This window comes from Solea senegalensis, linkage group LG7 (genome assembly GCF_019176455.1).
Source record: "Solea senegalensis isolate Sse05_10M linkage group LG7, IFAPA_SoseM_1, whole genome shotgun sequence".
Classification (NCBI taxonomy): Eukaryota; Metazoa; Chordata; class Actinopteri; order Pleuronectiformes; family Soleidae; genus Solea; species Solea senegalensis.
Genome location: NC_058027.1, coordinates 23705643 through 23715692, shown reverse-complemented (window position 1 = coordinate 23715692; position 10050 = coordinate 23705643). Strand labels below are relative to the sequence as shown.

At 39.3% G+C, this 10050-nt stretch overlaps 1 protein-coding gene across 1 annotated transcript; it reads left to right on the top strand.

The window, feature by feature from the left end:
* The first annotated feature begins 6298 nt into the window (after positions 1-6298).
* mibp2 (muscle-specific beta 1 integrin binding protein 2) lies at positions 6299-9122 on the top strand. Its single transcript, XM_044031236.1, has 8 exons — positions 6299-6585; positions 7530-7620; positions 7817-7865; positions 8019-8205; positions 8294-8365; positions 8448-8554; positions 8666-8756; positions 8839-9122. The coding sequence occupies exons 1-7, from the start codon at positions 6560-6562 to the stop codon at positions 8749-8751; spliced, it is 618 nt and encodes a 205-aa protein (XP_043887171.1). The 5' UTR covers positions 6299-6559; the 3' UTR covers positions 8752-8756; positions 8839-9122.
* The last annotated feature ends 928 nt before the right edge of the window (positions 9123-10050 follow it).

The window sequence follows — 10050 nt, the reverse complement described above, 5'->3', positions numbered from 1 at the left end:
ATATTGTTTCCAGGGTTTGCTAATAAATAGGCTCAATTATTTTTTGTTTCAGCCTCGTAATTGAGATTTATGTATATTTTCAACAATGAATGTATGAAATGTGATTAATTTAGATGCAAAAATTATGTCACTAAATACGCACTAGTATGCACTAAATTTCCAGTGCAAGCTTTGTGTCTAATGCTCATAAAAGGCCTTTTCACACTGCATACACGGGTGTAAAACATCAAACGAATGATGGCCTCATTGCATTTAGCATGCTGATATTCCGGATATACCTGTGCTAAGAACAGACTAAATTCACTGCCTGTTTTAATGAAGGCGTCCAGAGGAAATAAACAATGGGAGGGAACCACAATCTTTTCAACAAAGAAGTGAAAGTTTTACACTGAAATAACTTTGTCTGACGTTCACATGCTGTTCGCTTTGTTAATGCATGTGACATAAATGCCTTTGTCCTCTGCTCAGTCTGTCTGTCTCCACACAAAGGTTATTATATTCACAAATAAACGAAAACTGAAATTGTGCTTAGTTTTCGTCTTTGTTATTTTGGGTTCATTTGAAGTGTATTTTTTTTCTCTGCTGGCAATTTTTAAAGGTTTTATTTGAGACACAATACTTATTATGACCTTTCTGAATCTTGAACCTCACAAATATTTATGAAAATAATCGTTATGTGCAGCTCTACATTTAATATAATAAAAATAAAAAGAGACATACAAAATTCAGAGGCAGAGACATAATTACAACCACCAGAGGGCAGTCTAACCACACTCACTCAGCAAGTCAGTCAGTCTCAAAATTAGTAATAGTAATAGTAGTAATAGTGACAAATTACTTATCACTTATTTGTCACTAATACTACAAATACAAACTTTAGCTGAAGCCACAGCTTTAATCACACAATCAGCAATTATGCAACACGACACATGCCTTTGATTTAATGTGACGTAGCAGCTGCATCACGCCACCAGAAACGAGCAAAGACTTCTCAGAATTCCTGAATTCACTGTGAACAAAGTGAAGGTCATGCAGAAAATGTGGTATTCACGGACATCCAATCAAATTATAAGAGAAGAATCCACGATATGACAATTTAAACTGATGCAAATCTGCGGGTAAATGTGACGACAAAGCAGCAGATGAAGTACACTGTAGGGAGGCGTGATTACATTTCACAGTATCTCTCAGGGTTATGAGACATTTATTAATGGGACAGCATGTTATTCGCTGTCCAGCTGATTTAGCATTTCGAGTTGTGTTAGATTCACACTGGTGACACAGTCTTGACCCAGAAAACCCTTTTAGGTAGAGTGAGTCCTGCGTCCTGGGTCATATGTTTAGTTAATGAAGCTATGTGGCCATAGCAGCAGGGGACGCGTCAGGTGAAAGTTTAATACAACATTGCATGTGAGGTATCCCGACTGAAACGCACTTTTAAAGCTTTATGACTTGATCCATACATCCACGGCTTAAAGTGCGTATCACAATATTTGTGCATGTGGAAGAAAAACATCTTGGCATTCTACAAAGTCACGATGTATTTCAGGGAAAAAGAAAAGCATTGGGTAGCGAAATTTCACGGTAACATTTCCAGCTTCTTGTCTTGCCTGTCATGGTTTAACTCGGATTACGACAACAGATCTAATGCAGTATCTGCATTAGATCATAAAGCATGTTATCTTAAAGGTTCAGGGTGCAATATCAACTGCCACCTAATGCTGCGTTCATACCGAACACGATTTTGATGCATCTATAGTATAGTGTTGTGAAACCGACGGTTTCTTTTCTGCAGACGTTTCCACAAGAGATAAAGTGTAGTACAGCTCCGAGCGTCCACACACAAAAATATTACGTTTCCCAGGGCGGAGTCTGGTCACTGGCAAGTAGGTGACGTCATCTCAACGCTGATTGGTCATTGCGTTGTTGCATCAGCACGATATTTCGCCAAAGTTGAAAAATTACAACTCGCATCCGCGCATTGACTTTGTACGTAAACTTGACAAATTCACGTTCGGTGTGAACGCAGCATAGTGGTGGAACTGCAGAATGCAACAAACAAACGTTTCCCCGGCTCACACCTCAACGTCACCAAACAAGTCGGGGAGCTACAGCTGCCGTCACACACCAGAAAGCATGTTGTTGTCAAAGTCTTGACTGAGAAAACTAATTTTACTACGATGACGCCCCTTCATTTGTATTTAGTCAATAATGCTATGAGGCCATAGGCCCCTATGGCCTCATAGCGGGAGTGACATGTCGGGGACTTCCAAAACGTCAGCGGAATCCAGACTAAAATTCGTTGAAAAGCTACACATTCCTGCTTCGATCCATAAATCCATGACACGGTGTCTGTGTGAGTAAAAACATTTCTTGGCATTTACTCACGTTTTCAGGAAAAAAAAAAGACAACATAATTTCATGTCAAGGTCCCCAGTCGTCTCGTCTGTCATGGTCATAGAAACAGAATCTGCATATTACATTACATGTCATTTAGCAGACGCTTTTATCCAAAGCGACTTACAATGGAATCAAGTACAATTAGCCAGGGGTGGAATCGAACTTGCGACCATGATGTCTTTGGTACACAAGGTAGGGTCTTAACCACTGAGCCACTCCACCCCCTTACAGCATATCTTACAGTACCTTCAATGTTCTGTGTGCAATATCAGCTGCCACTTAATGGTAGATAGATAGTTATTTCATTTATATATCTTTTATGGTAAAAGTATATAGTGCTTTCTGATTGAGAATATGCTTTGTGTTCTGTGTGGTTTCCAGCAGATTCTGTCGTCTAAGATCACGCCAAGGAATTCAAATTCATTTACTCTTTCTATGTTAACATTATCAATACTTACCTTTAATTTAATATTTCTCTTGTGTTTTCCAAACTTTAAGTCATAGTTATGTAAAACTGAGCGTATCATCATGTTGTTGTTTTTTCAAAATCTGGGTAGCATTGTGCTGCTAAAGCTAGCACAATGGACGTGGACTGTGTTGTGATTGGCCAGCCAACGAGAGCTTTCCCACTGTCCTGTGATTGGCCAGGTACCTGGAAGTGACGTAATAGATAGGCCAGCTCTCAGATACACAGCTCCCCCTCTGGCACGGTGGATGCTCTGCATCTCAGCAGCTACAACAAGAGTAATTCTTCTTCTTCTGCGGTTGAATGTACGCAACCGGGTGCCCGGACTAGTGCCCGCACCAGTAGGCGCTACGGTGGTGAGAGGAATGGTGAGGATTCCTGATGACGACATCAAATGAAGGAAGTGCCGATCCGCTTTGCAGAGCCCAGGAAAACAATACAACACTATTTTCTCAGCAGTGGCTGAACTGTTTGTTCTGAAACTTTAGGGTTTCATAAACGAGGTCATGACGCAGATACACACACACAAACGCAGCTTTAATTGGAGCTTCCGGTCTATGTCGCCTTTATAGACAATTTTGTCACGGTGGGCACTTGTGGTACTGCAACAAAAAATACTCATACGGCTCAAAAAGCAACAATTGACCACAACCGTAAAAGAGACGCCTGTAAAAGTGTTCACAGGACATCTCGAGACATGGACACAGGCATGTATAGATCTTTATATTCTATATTTTTAATTCATGGAGTTTCACATTTGTAAAACCTTCCTAAAGGCCATAACACCTTGGACTACAAAAGCATTATTTAAATACAGACCCTTCACTTTTTTGCAAAGTGAAGAATGGTTTGTCCTTTTTGGCTTGCTGTAAAAAAACACAAAAATGTAGGCCTCAGTAATGTAAATCCAGTGTTAATGTACTTAAGTACAAAACTCACGTCTGTACTTTCTGTCTTCATGAGATGATTTACACTATAGTTTTGTCATTCACCCATTTTCATGCTGCAACATGGGGTTAAGTGTCTTGCTCAAGGACACATGTACACTAGCAGAGCCAGGAATCCAACTCCCAACCTGAGCTTGAACTTCTACCAAAGTAATCTTCTGGTAACATACTTTTACTCAAGTATCGCTTTTAGATACTTTATACATGATAAGACTGTATAAATACCAGGTACATATAAGAGGCTTGTTCTACGCTGACAAAACCAAAACTATACTAATGGGTTGTAAATTAAATCTTTCTCAATAAACCTGCAGAAATATAACAAACTCTACCTTAAATAAACCATGGAACACATCAGCTGCTCTGTATCATCGCAAAGGTGCTAAAAGGTCAACAGTCATCAGCTGGAACACCCATGTGAGATTCCAAAAGGGAAATGCCTATTTGCCTCGATACAAGCATGCACTGTATCTCCCACCGAATAAAATCAAAATAGTGATGTGATATCTTTCATACAAACAGCCATAAATGTCACAACTATAACAGATTAGTTCAAGCACGAGGACTCATCTGAGGCTGCTAGGTAACTACGTTGTCTTCAGAGAATTAAAAATTGGTCAAAACTGTCAAATGTCAAAATCTGTGTAAAACACACGCATTGCAACGCATGTGTGTCCAATAGCATATTGTGTCACACAAGGGAACAAGAAAGGGAATTCACTGGAAAAGGGTGTCAACTAAATCTTGTGAAAGCATGAAAAATGTGATTAGGTGCATGCTTAACGATGTCAGTACAAAGAGAGTCTTTCAGAACCCATCGATTCTCAATTACATTTTTGAACGTGAGGGTATTATCAATACACCACATGGTGGTCCAATGTGAAGGCAAGAGTCGGGTGGAAGCAAATCATCTGACTAGTAAATGTCACAGATATCAGCCTATTATCACGGTGGAAGTGACATGAGTAGGAGTGGAGACGTATTTTCATCTCAGCTGAACTCCAAGAAAACATTATGTGTTTCGATCCAGAAACTTTACAGTGCAGTATATTATTACAGTAGAGCTTCAGTGCAGTGTACTATCACAGTAGAGTTTCAGTTCAGTATATTATCACAGTAGCGTTTCAGAGCAGCACTATATTATCACAGTAGAGTTTGGGAAACTCTAAAAAATCCCCCCAGAAAGTCAAAATAAACTATACGAGCCAAACGAAGCTGAGTCAACCTAAGAATAGAAGTTTTAACAAAGCACGCTGAGCACCACACTTGGCAACTTAATCTTCATAGTTGCGGTTCTCGGGGATGTAAACACCAACATAAGTAATATTTTGGTGTAACCTCAGGAAAACTGTGTCATGGTGTTTGGTCGGGAACATTTATAAACAAAACAGAGAGAGGTCCACTGCAGGCTGGTGAAAGAAACACCACAGCAATGTGGGTGATTTAGGAGATGTTATAATTTGTTTCTTCTGTGTCTGGTTCACACAAAAATATGATAATATTTTGAATACAGGTTTATTGTGGTGAGCTTTGAAGGAGATGACATATGCAACTACAAGAAAACAATACAAGTGTACTTGTATTTAGTGATTGGAAAACCTCAACTAAATGTTTCCCTAATGAATACAAATATCATGTATAAATAGCCTTAAAATGATTTATGAAAAGTGTACTTTTGGAGTGTTTGTATCCCTCATTGAAATGACCTGGGTGGAAAAAATAACAAAGAAAAAACACATGTCAACCGCAACAAATACCCCCGATTAATGCTAAATGTGAACATATATGAACTGATGTGCATTTTATTTTGGTGTATACAGAGCCTAGCTGCAGTTCTATTCAAATAAAAGCACTACTTTGCTTCACATTATATTGTTTCTCAATGGAGAAAGTGTAATCCCACCTCTTTTTCATAATCACTATTTAATAATGACTATTAAATTATCAATTAAATTTTTTTAGAACCGAAAAATGTTTGGTTATGAAAAACAGATTATTTAATAATTATTGTTAAATAATAGTGATTCATTTTAATTTCTTTGTGATATGGAGCAAAGAAACCCGAAAAATTCCCATTGAAGAAGCTGTTTTTTGTATTAATTCTTAAAAAAAAAAAAAAAAACACTCAAACAGATGAATAAATGATCAAAATAATTGACAATTCATTTAGTAATTGATTAATCGTCTCAGCCCATAAGAAAAAAATAAGGGATACAATACTAATACAATTGCAATGTAAATGAATAAAAATGTGATAACCCAATAATATAATGTGACGTGCATGAAATCAAAATGTTATGTAAATTTTCAATAAAGATTTCTTTTAACCTCCACTAGGTTTTTTTCCATTAACAAAAAAAGAAAAGAAAAAAGATCACGAGTTACAGCCGAGAGGCGAGGCTGCGGTGACACTCGCTTCTCATTGGCTGCCCTGGGATTTCCATGGAACTGGAAGTGTTTAAATAGCCAATCGGGACGCTGTATGTAGTATGTGTAGCTGAGTCTCGGAACTAACAGTTCTCTCCCGGTGAAGACCGTGTACGAGCGACATCTCGGCTCCGTCCTCTCTTCACTCAACTCAAACCCTCGCTGCCATGGAGGAATCCAGTAGTTGACGTTTCCTGTTGCAACCTTCTCTTTTTAAGCTTTCTTCCCGTCCCATCATTGTGACCCTTCGGTACCGGTTCGATTGAAGTCTCGGCGATTTTCATTGTATTTTTTGATTCTATCCAACCACCACGACAACATGAAGTACATCATCGGCATTGGCGGGTGAGTAGTGCGGATGAATGGCCCGCCTTGCAGCTAGGCTAACCTAACAGGCTAACAGAGCTGCTAGGCCCTGAAAGCCCAACACACGTGGAGTATGAGCGGTCATGTCACCGGCAGCTGCGTCGCTGGTCTTTCTTTTGGACCCTTTTCTTGCTGTTCTGCTCATGTTGGTGTTCATGGAGTAGTCGTAGCTTAAACCTGCCAGGCTAATAGATTTTAGTGGAAAGTTAAAGCTCATGGAGTGAACAGGGTTGACCCGCCCTAAATCCACCTGACATACATTTTTAAATATGAAAATATTAATATCTGACACCATTAAATGACGACAAATGTTCGTCAAAATGTTAAACGACTGGTCATAAGATGTCAAAAAAATATTTTATGCAGTGATTATTGATCTTTGATCATTAATAGACCCTACTGAATAATCGATGATAAATAAGAAATAGATTAAATCAACCTTTGCAGCCATAGTAAGTTGTAGTTGCTTTGTAAACAAATGGTTTTGTGATCGTGGAACTACTACTACTTCACGCTCTCCATTACGTGCAACAGTCACTGTCACATGTAATGGAGAGCATGAATGGGATTCGACTCTGCCTGCAACTACTACTATGGTTGTCTCCGAAACCTGGAAATTACTATGATCTTGAATTTCTTGTTTTGTCCAGACACCAAAATTTCTCATTCTAATAATTTATTTGTCACATGGAGCAAATAAACCAGTGCAAAATTCAGACATAAGAAGCTGGAAAATCAGAAAGAAAACAACATTCAAAGCAAAGAAGCTATTATTAATAATTAATCGAATACTCCTTGCAGCCCTAAATTTGACATTTGGATGACCTGTCACAGTGTGGGTGTGTCCAGTATGGTATGGTTTGAAGTATTTGTCTTCATCAACTGCCACTCACTTTCCTTTCTATTGCTTTTGTTCCATGTAGAGTAACCAACGGAGGGAAAACCACCCTCACCAACAGATTGGTCAAGAACCTGCCCAACTGTTGTGTGGTACATCAGGATGACTTCTTCAAGGTGAGACATGCACACATAGACACACCTCTATTTTACCACAGGGGACTGCTTTTTGTGTTGCATAAGTTAGTGGGTTGGCTGTGTTTCGTAGATATGGTATGAAGTGGTGTGTAAAAATGCTATCAGAGCCTGCCATGTAGCCGAGTGTATCTTTCTTGGAACTTATCTGGTTACATTTTATCAATGTGTGTTTCAGCCCCAAGATCAGATTGAAGTTGGTGAAGATGGATTTAAGCAGTACGATGGTAAGCCTGGGTTTTTAATGGTGTTGTGACTAATTATAATAAAACATAAATACTTGTGTGTCCAGACATGTGCGTGTGTCTGGACCTTCCTTGTTTGTTTTCCGTTTTTTCTATTCTGCCTGCTTCATCTTTCCTCCTTGCTTTTCTCTACAGTCATCACTGCCCTGGATATGGACGCCATGATGAGCACAATCTATGCATGGCTGGACAATCCAGTGAAGTTTGAAAAATCACACGGCGTTAATAACACCCTGGATACAGAAATCGTCCCCAAGTCTGAGCACAAGGAGGAGGAGACTCACATCCTTATTGTTGAGGGCTTCTTGCTTTACACCTACAAGTAAATACACTCGTTATATTTCTGATAATTTGTCTTGGTGTGTAATAAATGGGACCAAGTAATCCTCAATGTATTTCTCTCTGTTTAGGCCTTTGATCGACGTGCTGAACCAACGCTACTTTATTTCCATCCCATATGAAGAATGCAAAAAGAGGAGGTGGTAAGTGCTTCACTGTTCCTAAACCATAAGTCTTGTATAGTTGTATTACTGTTTGGTTAAAATTGGTGCTGTTTTTCTGTAGTGGCAGGAACTACTCGGTGCCAGACCCACCAGGCCTGTTTGACGGTCATGTCTGGCCCATGTACATAAAGCATAAAAACATCATGGAGGTATCAGATGTTGACGTTGGTAAGTTTGTGCATTTATTTCCACTTTTTTTTTTTTTTTTCCCCCCCCGAGTGTTATCACTTACATTCACACAGGGGCCACATTTTAAAATGTGTTTACTTGCTATTACAGCGCAGCTAGATGGAACCAAGTCAAAAGAACAGCTGTTCAACGTCGTCTATGGTGACATCCTGAATAACATCCAGACGACTCTTTAATAAAGGTACATCAATCATCAATCTTTTTTTTTTCAACCTTTTATTCAAATCTGAGCATTTACAATTTTTTTTTTTTTGTCATTTCAGGTCGTGTGATCAGCTAAAAGGAGCATATACTCAGCCTGCAAGCAGAAGACCACCTTGCCTAAAGTTTCAAACCTAGCAGCTCATTCAGCTGACTGCTATGAGTTCCTTTTACATGTATTTTATTTGTAAATGTTTAATTAACACCATTGGGTGCTGGTATGATTTTTTTCTATCTGCCGTATTTATTGCTTTGTTACAGCCAACACTCCTTAGCGAGCTGATGGGTTTGTTCAGAGGATGGGTACATTTAGTTGCCTTTGTCAATAAATGATCCTCCCTTTTAATTCATGTGTTCTTGTATTTACTTCAAAGAGACAATGTCAATACTACAACTGCTGCACTACAGGCCTGCTAAATAAAGGCCTTGAAGGTGTAAGGACATGCTGTAAATAAAACGCTCACTTCTTAAACTGACGTGTTCACTATGGGCCCCATTCAAAACACTGCCAATGAGTTGGCAATTTTCACTATCTCACTCCCAGTCGACAGTTGGTTTGAGTGATAAAGCAGAGTCACCTGTCTGAACCTCGTGACCCCCGAGTTCGAGTTTAAGCATGACACTTATCTAAAGTTGAACACATTCGTGTCACTTTGACACTAGGATGTCAATGTATGACTTTCAAAGGTAATTTTTTTTGTACAGCAACAGCACTAAAATAATACAGCTAGAGTAAAGTGAGCATGGGGTGGGCACTGGTCTGCTGTGCAGGCTTCTGAGGCAGCAAATAAGCAGTGATGATCTTTGGGCACATTCGTAAAAGCACCTTTTAATGACGCTCAACATCTCCTTACAACCTTTTAAAAGGACCATATAGTGAAAACTTGAAGCAATGTCGGACAATAGGAAGTTAAAGATGCTAAATATACATAGTACAAAAATAGCCTTAACCCCAGCAGCACTTGCTGTGTACACACTGCTCAACGTGTCATTACTGCAGGGCAAGCACACAATTTGTAATGCATATTTACACCTCTGGGGCTGCTGTGGATCAGTGGCCCAATGGGCCTACTTCCAACTAAAATAAATCCCAGTTCCTTTTGCTGCCATGCCAATGTGTTGCTGGGCAACTAATGCCCAAATTGCCCTAATGAATCCAACCAATGGGAGTGAATAAGTGAATTCCTGGTGATAAATGAAAAAGAGGATGTGTCTGGAAGCTCATAACATCTGTACCAAATCAACAATGCCTTTTTCCTCACCACTCCTTCGAG